This window comes from Nannobrachium achirus (genome assembly GCF_963921795.1).
Source record: "Nannobrachium achirus genome assembly, chromosome: 2".
Lineage (NCBI taxonomy): Eukaryota > Metazoa > Chordata > Actinopteri > Myctophiformes > Myctophidae > Nannobrachium > Nannobrachium achirus.
The window spans coordinates 77039059-77055042 of NC_137811.1; the positions used below are offsets into that span (position 1 = coordinate 77039059).

The window sequence follows — 15984 nt, forward strand, 5'->3', positions numbered from 1 at the left end:
GCTTGGAGGTCGGCTATTTTCGGGGTTTGATACCACACTGAACTAAGCTTATTACCCGGCTTGTTTGGACGCTTGATTCTGATTGGTCGAGCGCTGACATCAGCGGTGAATTATGAGCGTATAATGACCGCTCCGCTCTATAATTCACGGCTGCCTAATCAAAGGCTCAGAGCAGCTGCAGCATTCAGGCTGCACTGCGTGGATTTAGTGCCGTATCCAACATGGCAGACAGTGTAAACAAACACACAGCGACATTTACAACCAAACGTTGCTCTGAAGAATGTTTTAAAAAACATTTGAGGCGAGAAATAGACGACGCAGTAACCGAAAATGGATTCTATTTGATCAGCACTTCCTTGTTTTCCAAGGCGACCGTGTTGCGCTCGGGGGGACGCACTTTCAGCCGTCTGTAAACAAGGAAATACTTTGTTTTGTTTTTAGTTTTGAGTCAAATTATAAATTTTATTTTGTAGCCTGGTAATAAGCGGGATAACATCTCGCTCAGCAGTCATTATCGAGTGACAGGAGCCCTTCAGCCACCTCCGCTTGTCGTCGGTGGCATATCAACCTGTCGGGCTCCTATCACTCTATAATGACTGCTGAGCGAGATGTTATCCCTTGCATAATCAAGTGAATACAGTGGAGATGTGGCGTAACGGCATGGAATTCTACACAGAGGGGGCAATTCTTTCAACATACGATGCTGCATTCAAGTTCAGGAGAGTTTAGACAGGGCAATTCTCTTGAATGCTGCCTTCAGGTATGGCATGGAAAGAGGGGGCATTTGCTTTTCTTTCACCATAGTAAAAACTGCATTCATGGTCTGGAGAGGACACTTTTTACAGACGGGTAAAAGGGCAGGGGCTCAAGCCCCATTTGATGTCAGGGTTAGAGCAGTGATGGCTGAGTGGTTAGTGTCCATACCTAGGACTCCGGAGACCCCAGAGGTCGCAGGTACGATTCCCTGCTCCAGCTATCACTGCTCCCCCCCTCGCGCTCCTTGTGGGCTGCACTGGGTTCAGCTGGGTTAAGCTGAAAAAAGCAGCTGGGTTGGGCTGCGATATCTGAATTTCCCCCGCGGGAGGAGTAGGTAACTATCAATATCATTATCATTATCATGTCTATGTGTGCACGTGCCTGGCCATGTCAACATTGCTGAATCGATTCAGAATCTTGCACCGCCGAATCACGATGTATCGCTGAATCGATTATTGTTGACACCACTACTTGTAGGGTTAGTAATGTGACAATGAAGTTTGATTCTGATTCACTGATTCTTTATCCAATCCAGAGTCAGCACTGCTTTCTGTCATTGCATATCATCCAATATGAATGTAGTTTAGCTTACATGCAGTGAGCAGCAGTGAGAACCCAACAGGATGCAATGAGGACTCCTCCACATTTGTGTTCAAACGGTTCAGATGAACCAGTGGGTCTGCGCTGCACAGAGGCCTGCCATGGATGATCCCCAGGATGGGTCCGCCTGCCTCCCATGACCTTGGTATCATCATCATGAGGCTCTGGTCTGCCACATTCGGAGAACAGGGCTGGACAAGATGGAGACATACAAAAAGCATAGTCAGTGTGTTTGTATAGATAGATAGATAGATAGATAGATAGATAGATAGATAGATACCTTTCTTATCCCAAGCAGAGGCAGCACAGCAGTATAAGGTTATTTACAAAGAGTACAGTAAGTACAGTAAGAGCAAGGTACAACAAGAAAGGGAACAAATAATATAATAAATATATATACATAAAGTGTCCTAAAGCACAACTATCAATATAATACAGTGACCAAATCAAAGTGACCATAACAGTCAATGCTAGTTAGTGCAACACGTATCTCAACATCATGTCAAACACAAGCAGAAATACAAAAAAAAAAAAAAAAACACAACACAGCCTAATAGTGCAGTGTCCAAAGGTCAGACCCATAAAAACAACTAGCAAAAAAAAAAAAAAAGAAATTGTGACACAGCAAGACACACAAGAGCACCCTCCCTGGAAGGTCCTTAGAGATCAGAGTCAGTGCAGATATAGTTCCAGTAAAGAAAAAGGCTACCTTCGTCCTACGTTAGGAAGGTAGACCTTATCAATCGACCGTTGTGTGTCTCGTTGTACAGCTTGAGAGCAGCCTGTACAAAAGACTTTCCTACTCTCTCGCATCTCCGTCCTGGGTAGACAAAACGGTCCTTTCCTCTCTTACTCCAGTAACTGAAGATCTCCAGATGAAGGGGGTGGGAGGAGTTGTTCAAGATGGAGTCCAGCTTCCTAGCCGTTCGCACTCTGGCTACTTCCTCCACCCCTGCAAAGAGGACCCAACAACAGAGCCCGCTTTCCTCACCAGTCTGTTTAGGTTAAAGGTGTCACCCGCTCTGTTGTTGCCACCCCAGCAGGTTATTCCAAAAAAGAGGACACTTGCCATTAGGGATGGGTATCGAGAACCGGTTCTTGTTGAGAACCGGTTCCCCGTGGATCGATTCCATGGAATCGTTAGCCAAAGTCCTTAACGATTCTGCTATCGATGCCTGCATATGCGCGATGACATCACACACGCGACACGCTGCCTTGTTTAGATGCAGCCAACATGTTGTCTAAGCAGAGGTGTAAATATTTCCTATGTTGTAGAACGTTACTGATGGGTGACAGTTCTGTGCGTGCAAAGATCTGTTTCCATTGAGTCCCGCTTTAATGTGAACATGCGCGATGCAATCCTCCTCAGTAGAAGAATAGGAGGACGAGGAGCGCTGTTTGAAGCGCACGGCTACTCCGTGCTGCTCATGGGTGAGATGCCGTGGGCTCGCGTGGGCTCGGCGAGCCCAGACTTCTTTTTTTCAAGCTGCACGTACGCACGCCCCACATGCACGCACACACGACACGCGCGTGCACGCACGTCGTCAAGTTGTGTGAGCCGCGGTCAGCTCGAACACTTCAGTCCCCCTACCTGGCTAGCTGCTTTGCATAACAATACTCGGGTAGGCAGTTCTCACCTACATCCAAGTCTTGTACACGGCCAGTAGCATGTTCGCCTTCCATTCGTTGCAGACAAGGTTCCTTTCGGAACCCCCCTCCACTATGCAGCTCTGAGATAAGCTTCCCCACTCTTGTGATCCACAATCGTTTGCGTCGCGGGGAAGCTCAGCCGTTAGCGAAAACTTCTTACCTTTTGTGAACATCTCATCTGTTTACTTCACAAGAGTGGAAGAAAAACGAAGCAGTGTGTTGTCTTAGCTGTCAGAGCTGCATGCATAGCGGTGGGAGAGTTCCGAAAAGTGTCTATGATTGTAAAGTAAAGTCTATGTAATATGTAAAGTTGTTTTATATTTTATATAAAAAAATACATTAATTGAAACTAATTAACAATGTAACTAAATAATAAGAAATATAATTAGGCTACATTAAAAAGTTTGTGATGTTGAATACAGTATTTCAAGTAGCACCGCGCGGCAGGCATGCGTGCACACATGCGTGTGCACGCACGCGCGTACGTGACATGCACGTGACGTCATGAATTTAGAGGGGCACCACTTCTAAAATCCATATCACACCACTGGTGCTGCTGTAGAAGCAGAGTCGGCTCAGGTGGGATTTGTGGCTTATTTGAAGTGAGACCGAGCCATGGATCTGGCCTGACTTAAAAGCACCGTTCAATCACTGTATTCAGTCAGTATTCAGTGGAGTAGCAAGGAGATGTTGAATTCCCCCCCCCCCCCCCCCCCCCCAAATGAACGGCTCTCTACTGCGGGAACCGGATCTCATCGTTCACTTCAAAGAGCCGTTCAAAAGATTCGATTTGTTCATGAACGTCCCACCTCCACACTTCCTAATGCTGCGTGCTGGTGAACATTAACCCGTTCATGCCGGTGGACGGCTCACTCAAGACAGCAGCACACACAGGTATTGTTTATGTTTAACCACAAGGACACCAGTTCACCAAGAAAAGGCTTCATTCTGAAGAAGACGTTTTAAGGTCAGTCACTAAAGTGAATAGTTAAAGGTGACAGAGTGAAGCTTATAAGGAACTGTGTCAAAGTCAAGGAGAATATTTGTTAAGTTGAATCTTCATTAACCTATTTAAGAGACTCATTTGATTCATTCACAAGAAGTTAAAAACGCCCTTGCATTAATGCATTCATGGTCTGGAGAGGGCACTTTCTAACAGAGGATAAAGCCCCCTTTGATGTCTATGTGTGAACATGCCTGGGCTACACTGTAAAAAATGACCTTGTGCCTTCACGTTCTGAGCACTGAGCGGTGAGCACTGCAAAAACAGGACGTTGGATTGAGCGCACTGTAAAAAATAAACTTTTTGGGGTGAAAAATAAGTAAAAACTAGAAAAAGAAGAAAATAACAGGAGGAGAATAAGGAATGGAGGAGGTAGAAAAGACCATTGGCCACTATTTCTTTTTTTTTTTAAAGATTTGTTTTGGTGATTTTTATGCCTTTATTTGATAGGATAGTAGACTGACAGGAAAGGGGGAGAGAGATGGGGAATGACATCTGTTAAACAATAATATTACAATAATATTACTATGACTGTAAACTAATAATGAAAGCTATAGTGTAGTGTTGTGGTTTACCTGAGCAGGTGAGTCCAACAGTCTTGTCAAGTGAGCAGGTTTTTCTAGTTGAGTCTGAGGTTCTACAGTCCAGGAGAACAGACTCACTGCCTTCACAATGGAATTCTTTGGTCCACATGGGAGCCTTCCCTTCTCCATAGAGCGCCCCCTGGAGGACTGAAGGAGGCCCACAGCCAAGCTGCCTACAGACCACCTCTGCATCCTGCTGGTCAAAGTCACCTTCACACACTGAGAGCCACGACTGATCAGACTTCACCTCCACTCTGCCTGAACACTCACTAGTCCCATTCACCAACCTCACTGACTCTGGAGAGAGAGAGAGAGAGAGAGAGAGAGAGAGAGAGAGAGAGAGAGAGAGAGAGAGAGAGAGAGAGAGAGAGAGAGAGAGAGAGAGGCAGTAAATAAGTCAGTCAGTCAAGTTCAAGTTCAAGTCAGTTTATTGTCTGTTTACACAGAAATGTGTTGTAATGTGCATAAAGTGCCTACTAAAAACATACACCACAATAAAAACACAGACACATACAGACTACAACACAAGACCAGCAATAAAACAAATCCACCTGGAAATTGTCCAATTCCACAATTCTAAAAGTTCATTCACCTATCTACCCATCTTCTTATTTAGGAGGGTGATGGCATGGGGCACAAAAGATTTCTTGGTCCTTTGCAACTTGCACCGCACAGCTCTGAGCCGCCTCCCCGATGGGAGAAGCTCAAACTCCTCATGGAGGGGATGGGAGGGACTGTCTGCCATTTTTTGGGCCAGACGCACTACTGCAGCATTCTGGCTTTCAAGGAAGCCTTGATTAATGGGCCGACCGATGATTTTCTAGGCCATTTTGATCAGTCCAACCACCCTGTTTTTATCTTGTACCGTTACACTGTTGTACCACACAGTGCCGCAGTATTGGATGAAAAAGTACATGCGTTGCTGCACTTTGGCACAGACGTGATCCACCTGGATGGACCAGCCCAGGGTGTGGTCTAACCACACACCCAGGTATTTATAGGATTCCACCTGTTTCACAGGTATGTTGTGAATCTGAAGGGATTTCCTTTCCGCAATTGACCTGGGGTCAAAGATGATCTCCTCTGTCTTTGACACATTTAGTGCCAAAGAGTTCTCATCGCACCACTTCACCAGACTGTTGACACTGTCCACATAGGATGGAATGTCGTTGTCATTGTCCCTGGTCATCAGGGCTAACAGGACAGTGTCGTCTGAGAACTTAAGGATATATTGGTTTTTGGTTGAGGTAGTACAGTCATTTGTGTACAGGATGAAGAGAACTGGGGAACTCATGCAGCCCTGTGGAGCTCCTATGTTGGTGATCACAGGGGAGGAGAGAACCTTGTTTACCCTCACCCGCTGGACACTTTCTGTCAGAAAAGAGTGGTAGAAGTGGATGATATGCTGGTTAATGTCCAGGTGTTTCATTTTCTCCCTCCAGTAATATATGTGGTTTGATGGTGTTGAAAGCGGACGAGAAGTCAAGGAAAAGGGCTCTGGCAAAAGTCCCGGGGTCGTCCAGATATTTTAGAATCAGATGGGAGAGTGTTGCTACTGCATCCTCTGTGCTCCGCTCTTTCCTGTACGCAAACTGATAGTTGTCTAGTTTGCTCTCCACAGGGGGCAGAAACTGCTGGACCACCAGCTTTTCCAGAGCCTTCATCAGCACCGATGTCAGGGCGACGGAACGATAATCATTGTGCTCTTTAGGACATGATTTTTTGGGGATGGGAACTATATGGGAGGTCTTCCATGCTGTAGGCACCTCCGAGTGAAGTATTTGCTGGTAGATGGGCTGCCAGACAGGGCCCAGCTCCTCAGCACAGATCTTCAGTAGGTGAGGGGTGACTTTGTCAGGTCCACATGCCTTCCGTGGGTTTAAAATTTTAAACACCTCGGTCACCTGCTCCACTGTGATGTTAACTCTTATACTGCCAGATGTTTTATTTATTTATTGGGTCTGGTGCCAGTAAAAAGCGGCTTAACTTTTTGCGACGTTATAGTAGATAGATAGACATTTATTTATTTATTTATTATTATTATTTATTTTTTTGATTGCGCAACATGCACTTTGGCAGACCAGGCAGCAGAGGGTGGCGTCATGCAAGAATTAATGTGAATTTGGCCGTTATGAGTTGCCATCCATTGACACCAGTCACTCGCCACAGAGCCACAGGGCCAGAGTAATCAACACGGAAGAGAATTGGTCTCCGTTGATGTTAACGCATAAGGGATTTTTAAGACCATCACTGCGGGCGATGTGATTACAGTACACGGCGGCGCGACCCCTCGTCAGCTTACGGACATCAACAAGGTAAACGAACGAACGGCCGTATTGGCATGGCGCAACACAGAGAATTGGGGCGAACGGGAACGTCCGTAGCGGTATAAGAGTTAATTTCATCCGCATTTGACCTTGGGATTGTCTCCAACACAGCCATGCAATCATGGGAATGTGTATCTGTATCAAACCTCTTATAAAAGGTATTTAGTTAATTAGCAAAGACAAGTTCATCCTCTGCATGGAGAGGTTTGTGAGGCGTCGACATTCCAGCCATGCTTTTCATTGTTTGCCAGGCTAGTTTAGTATTGGATGATAAGAAGGCACTCTCCAGCTTCTCTCTGTGTTTCTGCTTGCCCTCCCTTATCATACCATTTAATTGTCTCTGAATCCTCTTCACCTCTCCTGTGTTTTTGTTTTTAAACGCCATTTTCTTTTCCTTTAACACCTTTTTGATGTCACTGTTTACATAGGACTTGCTATTTGGGTAGACTTTCACTTTCTTTGTGGGTATTGCCTCCACACAGAAATTCATATAGTCTGTGGTGACTGTGATTGTCTGTTCAGTGTCATCCTCTCGGAACACTTCCCAGTCTGTGCAGAGGTAGCTGCCTTTCAGAGTCTCAATGCTATCCTCCGACCACACCCTGACTGTCTTCTCCACTGGTTTGCTGCTCTTCAGCTTGGTTTTGTACACTGGGATAAGATGTACAGCCTTGTGATCAGACTTGGCGATAGGGGGCTTAACACGTGAGGAATAGGCATTCTTTATATTTGTGTAGCACAGATCCAGGGTCTTATCTTTCCTGGTGCTACATTTAACAACCTGTTCAAAGCCAGGCATTGCCCTCTCAAGCCTGCACTGGTTAAAGTCTCCTAGGAGCAGTACAGGTGCTTCAGGATGCTGCTGTTGACATACATTGACACAGTCAGCAATCGCGTATGCTGCCCGGTTTGGGTTACCACTAGGGGGCACATAGATGACACATAATATCACACAGCCAAATTCCCTAGGCAGGTAAAAGGGTCTGAGAGTGAGGCATAATATCTCCACGTCACTATTTTATTCTTGACAGTGTGCTGACGGCACCACTTGTCATTTATATATGCGCAGACCCCCCCTGCTTTACTTTTTCCAGAGTCCTCAGTTCTGTCCGACCTGACTAGTGTGAATCCCTCTATTTCAAACTGGCTGTCTGGGATTGAGGGGCGTAGCCATGTTTCACTAAAACACAGGAGACAGGATTCCCTGTGTCTTACGTTCTCCTTGATTTCGCCGATTTTATTGCAGATAGAACATATGTTTGCCAGCAGCATTGAAGGGAGCGCCGGTCTGGATTTCCTTGTTCGCAGCCGCCGTCTTATTCCTCCTCGTCGTCCACATGAAAGTTGTGATAGTCTGTTGGTTGCACTTTCCGTGGCACACATGAGCGCAGAGCCAGTAGCCTCCTCCTCGAGTAAAACAAAGCGCCTCCCGCTGTTTTCATTGTCCTGTTCTACCGACGGGCGTCCGCGCCGCAGATCGGTGAGTTCTTCTTAGACAAAATTCCCAAAAAGGTGGTTTTATAAAAACTGCCTGTGCTGTGCATAACAGGTAAAACATGAAGTAAAAAAAGACACGCAATAAAACATATAAAAGCACTTCTACACGCGAGTCGCCAGCTGTAACGCAGCGCCTCCTCCTCCTCAGTCAGTGCAGTCAGTACAGTCTGAGACAGACAGACAGACAGACAGACAGACAGACAGACAGACAGTATAGATCAGTGTAATTGTTGAAGTCATTGTTTGTTACCTGAACAGATCAGCTCCAGAGTGGAGGCTGAAGTATAATTCCCCACTGTTCCGCTACAATCCATCACAGCAGATTCACTTCCATTACAGAAACGATGAATCCACCATACAGGTTGAAGTGTAGAACCACCTCTCCATTGTCCAGAACCATCAGCTCCACATCCCAGCTGTCTGCACACTACTGATGATGCACTAAGGGGCCAGTCAAAATAACTATCCGCTGGTCTCCACTGTCCCTGGTGTTTGAACTCCAGTGTACCAGCACAGCGACTGGTTCCTCCCACCAACCTGACATCACCATCTGTACACACACACACACACACACACACACACACACACACACACACACACACACACACACACACACACAATAGAATAAACACTCAAATAAAGTAATATATTACTTTGATCAGAACAAAACCTTTTAGGTTACAATCTATACTATGTATTTATTTGTTGATGTTTGTTTACATGTTGTGAAGAGAGACACCTGGAGAGTAGGGATGTCCATTGTCCAATATTGACTTTATAAAACTCTATTTTCCATTACCGATATACTTTACTTTACTTTATTTATTTATTTGGACAGGACAGTACCAGTTAATGGACACATTGACATTGACATGTTGCATAATAAATACAAACATACAAAATCTCAGTGTAAACCAGCCGGAGTTAGCTTAGAGCTAAATTTCATCCGTTGTCTTCACATAAAACAAGAAACAAAACAAGGCTAGCAATAACAAGAACAGAACAGTACAGGGCGAACAAAACACAACAAGAATAAGGTGCTTGGCGCAAGTGCCTAGTGCGACAAAGTGCTTAGTGCTAGAAGTAAGCTAAAAACCATACAGGAGAAACTAGCCTGGCAGAGTAATTCGTACCGGCATCAAATAGTTATTATAGGTGGTTACATGTTTGTGATCGTTTTAACCATTGCTTCAACTGCCCTTTAAAAGCACCGAATGTGGGGATCTCTCTAATTGAGGTAGGGATCTGGTTCCAATATTGGCATCCATTTATGGAGAGAACGTTTTTACTAAAAGTAGTTTTTCTAAAATCAATTTCACAGTCTCCCCTGGATGTTGACCTAGTACTGCGTCCAATATCCCACTTCTTATGGATGAATTCCATAAGAGGAGGGGGAGCCAGATCATTAAGGCATTTATATATTAGACATGCATTTTTTAATTTCCTAAAATTTTCAAAGCTGAGAAGGTGATACTTTTCTAGATAGGAGTTTGGTTTTTTGTCTAGTATTTTAATAGCCCTTTTAAATACCTGTTCAATGGGTTTGATGGTTGTTGTATTAGCAAAAGACCAGTTTGTAAAACAGTATTCCATGTGAGAGAAAATCATGCAATGAAGGTACGTTTTGGCTGCTTCTATTGTTAGGTAGGGTCGAATTTGTTGGAACTTTCGCAGATTGTAATTAATAGTATTAGTTACTTTTTTATGTGCTTCTTGAAGGTAAGATTGGAGTCCAAGATCACACCGAGATATTTGACATACTCCAATTCCACCCCCTTCGAGAATACACCAGATCTCACAATGATGATGATGATGATAAACTTTATTTCAGACACATGGTCCATAAAAACATATATACAAAAAACAGACAAACAATACATATAAATACAGTTCCAGACTGTTTACATTCCTTTTTAAAAAACATATAAACCTTGCCTCCAGTGTTTCCAGAAGCAGGATGTATATCTTATATCACTCTGTGTGATATCCGTCAAGACCACAATTAATTCATTCTTTGAATCAATGAGTCTACACATAAATTTAAACATGAAATTCCTCAGTACCGCATGAAAGGTTGGTATGTTACTAGTCACAAACATTTCACTAGCACTCGTCCATCTTGGGAGTTTCAGAAATATTCTAAAAGCATCATTATATGCCACCTGAAGTTTCTTAATTTTTCCACTGCTATATCGGCACCACAAGTGGGCTGTATATAATGGAGTACAATATGTCTTAAAAAGAGCTATTTTTACATAATCTGTACACATATGAAACTTTCGAGCCAGCATGTTGGCTTGTCCATACAATTTACAACACTGGCGCTGAACATCTTCGTCATCGCAGAGATCATCTCTGATAACATGACCCAGGTATTTAAACGTTTTAACCACCTCCAGTACTTCACCAGCTAAAGAGAAAGAGGGAAAGGTGAGCTTCTGATCATCCTTAGTTCTAGAGATCATCACCACACTCTTTTTTGAATTAAACTTTATGTCAAAACTCATTCCATATTTAGAGCAGACCCTGAGTAGCTGCTGTAGGCCAGCACTGTATGGAGACAGTACTACCAAGTCGTCTGCGTAAATCATATGATTAATAAGGTTATCACCCACCATGCAGCCAGTTTTACACTCATTTAACTGTTTAGAAAGATCGTCCATGTACAAATTAAAGAGTACCGGAGACAGAATTCCTCCCTGGCGAACGCCATTGGTCACCAGAAATGGAGTTGACGTACTCATTCCCCACTTGGCTTGCATAGTTTGGTGTGTATACCAAAACTGTATGATCCTTATTAAATATAAGGGGACACCACGCTCTTTTAGTTTTAAAAACAGTTTACCATGATTGATGCGATCAAACGCCTGGGACGCATCAAGAAAACACATAAATATTGTACTGTTGCATCTTCTGTACTGACTGACAATTTCCTTAAGTGTATAAATACATAAATCTGTTCCATGCTTTTTCTTAAAACCAAACTGGTTGTCAGTAGTAGCTATATATTCATTGAGCCTCTCCATAAGGATACCTTCTAGTACCTTGGATAGGATGCTTGCCAGTGCAATAGGTCTATAATTATCAATACTTGTTAACTTCCCAGTTTTGTTTTTAACTACTGGCACTAGCAGGACAGACAACATAGATTCAGGCAATATACCATGCATCAACAACCCTGAAAAACACATAGCAAGCAGCACTGAAACTCTATGGCTGGCATGCTTCAGATGTTCTGCTGTTATCTGATCTTGGCCACAAGCTTTGTTAACAGACAATTTCTCAATGAGGCTGCTCACTTCATTAGGTCTCAAGATCACACCATCACTGTGGGTAACCTCACCAATAGTAAAGACATCGCTTTTGACACAGTTAAATATGTTTGTATAGTGTCTTCTCCACAGCTCAGCAATATTTTCGGACCCAGTAGTGCCATCAATACTGCCACTGGAAGGCATTGGCATCTTACTGTTGTTAACCACCTTCACTTCCTTCCAAAACTCATAAACATTATTTTTCTGAAGCTTTTTTGCCATAGAATTTGCCCTCATGGCCTGCTCATTTCTCTTAATATAGCGTACAGCATATTTAAACCTAGCATTTGCAAGCTTCTTAGATTCACACTCAGGGCCATGCCTGGGTTTACCTGCTAACACCCAACATTTAAAAGCTTCTTTAGCCTCTACATGTAGCTCATGAACATGGACATTCCATCCAGGTCTCATATTATGTTGTTTGATCTTTTTTCTTTTAAAAGGTTTGCTCCCATTAATTAAACATTTTACTATGTTGTCATACATCTGACACAATTCACTATAATGACCATCATCTTTACAGTTAATATTACCACAGGTAATGGCATCAATTGGTATGTCAATGTTACTTAAGTATACATCAGTTAGTGATTTATAGTGTTGCAAATCATCTTCATTGAGAATTGCCCAGTCCAACTTGTCACCTTGTTTTTGACTACCATAACTGGCCAGCTCGGGTAGACCCTTAACATTTATAGTTATTTTGAAAGGCATGTGATCAGCTGTGGCCATATTATACAATATCTCAGCCTTCTCTATGCTGTCATGGGCATCAGCTGTCGATATACAGTGATCCAACCAGGATGTTGAATGCCATGCTTCATTGATGTATGTGTAACTGCCTACTGGCAGCAGCACCTTGCTGGACAAGATAACCTTGTTTTCTTTACAGAATTGCACTAAATGCTTACCAAACATCGAGTTGCTGTCTGATATATCAGCATTCATGTCACCCAGGACATATATACATGTGTATTCATTTTCTTTAATATATGAACTAATAAAAGCAAGCCTATTGAGGTATTCATCCTCGTTTTTGTGACATTCGTAAGGAGTATAAACATTTAAGATGATAAAAACATTATTATCATGCACAATTTGAATGCCTATGCACCAGTCCACTTCCAGTCTAATCACACTAACAAGTGGATCAAGTTTCTTATGCCATAAAATGGCTACTCCCCCCGGGATGCGGCCACGTATTATTCTAGTACTTAAATCTGTTGTAGATTCCCCTGCCCCATGGAAATCACTATGAACAGCATTAAGTTTATCGAGATCTTGTTTAGCTAGAAACGTCTCCTGTACACACATGATGTCTGCACTCTCTAGGAGCTTGTCAATAACAACACGCTGTGCTCTCTCCCCTGCACCCTGACCGAGGCGCATTCCACGCGAGTTATATGACACAACTTTCATAGTTCATAAACAAGTCTATCGTTGCGTTAAAGCCCCAGCCTCGGGCTCATGCATCCTTGTGACAGGCGGCAACTTTACACCAACCCCAGTATCAGCAGGCCTAGGCTTACGTGGCTCGTAGAACCGCCGTATATAAGTTCCTTCTGGCCAAAGCTGTGGATCATACATCTCGCTTATCTCTTTGCATTCAGCTGTTATTTTAAAAGAGCTGTACCGGGTTTGGTCAGTGTCTATCTTCAAGCAAGTTACAACTCTAGACAGTTTATCTTCAAGGTAACTTGCCAGTGTTTCTGTGTTCAAGTCAGGTGCGAATTTCGTAGCAAACACACTCACCATCTTCGTCTTGACAGCTCGTATGTCCCCCCCTGCACCGGTTCCAACAATGCCGTATGTCTTCTTTTCTCTGGAAAGAGTGAAACGAGGCTTGGCCGGTGCTGTAGACTTTCCCGGGACTTGTTTGCGGTTCCCGTTCTTCTTCACCACACGGCTCCATTCAGGTGACTTCGATACACCGCTATTCCCGGCGTTGTTCGAGGCGCTGCTCTCGGCGTTGTTCGAGGCGCTGCTCTCGGCGTTGTTCGAGGCGCTGCTCTCGGCGTTGTTCGAGGCGCTGCTCTCGGCGTTGTTCGAGGCGCTGCTCTCGGCGTTGTTCGAGGCGCTGCTCTCGGCGTTGTTCGAGGCGCTATTCCCGGCGTTGTTCGAGGCGCTGCTCTCGGCGTTGTTCGAGGCGCTGCTCTCGGCGTTGTTCGAGGCGCTGCTCTCGGCGTTGTTCGAGGCGCTGCTCTCGGCGTTGTTCGAGGCGCTGCTCTCGGCGTTGTTCGAGGCGCTGCTCCCGGCGTTGTTCGAGGCGCTGCTCTCGGCGTTGTTCGAGGCGCTGCTCCCGGCGTTGTTCGAGGCGCTGCTCCCGGCGTTGTTCGAGGCGCTGCTCTCGGCGTTGTTCGAGGCGATGCTCCCGGCGTTGTTCGAGGCGCTGCTCTCGGCGTTGTTCGAAGCGCTGCTCCCGGCGTTGTTCGAGGCGATGCTCCCGTCGTTGTACGAGGAGCTATTCCGTGCCGTGTTCGAGGCTACTACCTCCACAGCGGGTGCATACAAGGCCAACTCCGAGGCTACAGGCGCAGGTGGGACCCATAGGGGGTCCCCCTCTGGCTCACTCCTCTTGTTGGCAACAGGTTGCTCAATCACACACAAGCGTTGGTGTATATACGCGGTTATCACACGGAGATCTTCGCAGGTATTTGACTGCACACTCACAGCCTGCTTCATAGAGGATATGTCTGTGCTTAAGCGCTCGATTTTGCTCACCAGGCAGGAGACATCAAGGCTGTTAAAAGTCATCGGCGGTAACTCATCTAAATGATGAGAAACAAAGCGAGGAACATTTTCACCAACCTCGTTGAGTAGTTTCAAACAACTCTTGACGTTATTTGTATCTTTGTTTGGCCCCCTGTGGTCTACATTCCGCTGTGTACCTGGGCACAGATCAAACAGTGCTTTCTTTGAGCCTTCAATCCATTCGGACCCAAAGTGATTAACAGCCATCAGAACAATGTCATCCTGGTTCACAGTCTTCATTTTCACAATGAGGAAGTTAAGTAGTTCATCTTCCACGATAGTTTTTCCATCAACCGTTGTGTATATATCGGGTTTTAATCGAGGTTTGTTTGGAGCACCTCGAGCAGCAGTAGCTGCGTCCGCCATCTTGAGTAAGAGACAACTGCATTAAACAAACTGAGTTATAGTGTAGATGTCTAATGTTCTCAGAGATTCAATGGTGACTGGTCTCTTGCTGAACAACATAAACACTGTTTTCTTCACATTGAGCATGAGGCAGGCGTTGCCTAGCCAGGTGTGTACCCTGTCCAGTGCACTAGTTAGACTCTCAGTGGTCTTGCCATGGACAGTGATGACGGCGTCATCGGCATATATTTGTAGCATTGCAATCTGGGCACACATCCGGTAAATCATAAAGAAAACAATAAAGGGCCTAAGATGGATCCCTGCGGAACTCCTACTGGATTATCAACAAACGGGGACCGGACTGCGTTTACACACTGTTTACGGTTTGATAAGTATGATTGTATCCAATTAATTGAATTTATGGAGAAGTTGAAGTATGATAATTTTGTGAGGAGGACGTGGTGATTCACGGTGTCAAAAACCCGTCTGAAGTCCAGAAACACAGCACCTACATATGGGTTTGTGTCCAGACTCTTCTTAGTCCTTTCAATGAATACACTATTTGCCGTTTCAGTTGAGTGTTGTGTTCGAAAGCCAAATTGCATTGGGTGGAGTGGTGTCTCCCCCTTATTGAGATGTTTAATCATTTGCTTGGCAACCCACTTCTCCGCAATCTTAGATAAGCTAGAGAGGATGCTGATGGGTCTGTAGTTCTCAACCTGAGCTTTGCTACCCGATTTGAAAATGGGTGTAATCAAAGCTACCTTCCAGGAAGAAGGAACCACATTTTGTCTAATAGACTGATTAACCAGAATGGCGATAGTCACTGTGAGTCTTTAGGAAGTTGGTGTCAAACCCATATGCATCCTTGGCTTTGGAAACTTTCAGTTCGGCAATAATCTTTTTTTACCTCACTCTCATTTATTTCCTCTAGCTCCAGGATGGGCTGTGTATATATTAACCAATACCGATAGTGATATATGCTAAAAAACGTATATAAACGTTTTTGTGTACCCAGCTGTTGCCTGCCAAACACAAATATACGTTTTACCGTTTTTGGCCACTGGGGGGCACTGTTCACTAATATATGAGACAGCAATGTGTTCACTGCTCTCTGGGCTGCCTGTGATGCTGATGAAAAATTATAAAAAATTAGA

The 15984-nt window shown here is 44.4% G+C and overlaps 1 protein-coding gene across 9 annotated transcripts in view; it reads right to left on the reverse strand.

Moving 5' to 3' along the window:
- The window catches only part of LOC308280511 (neurotrypsin-like), a 93279-nt gene that overhangs the window by 10141 nt on the left and 67154 nt on the right, over positions 1–15984 (reverse strand). For all 9 annotated transcript variants that reach the window (XM_080720803.1, XM_080720807.1, XM_080720804.1 and 6 more), the window contains 3 exons: positions 8668–8967; positions 4585–4890; positions 1349–1547 (listed from right to left, as the gene is read on the reverse strand). In XM_080720803.1, the coding sequence (XP_080576929.1) occupies positions 1349–1547; positions 4585–4890; positions 8668–8967 (805 nt within the window). The remainder of the gene's footprint in view (positions 1–1348; positions 1548–4584; positions 4891–8667; positions 8968–15984) is intronic.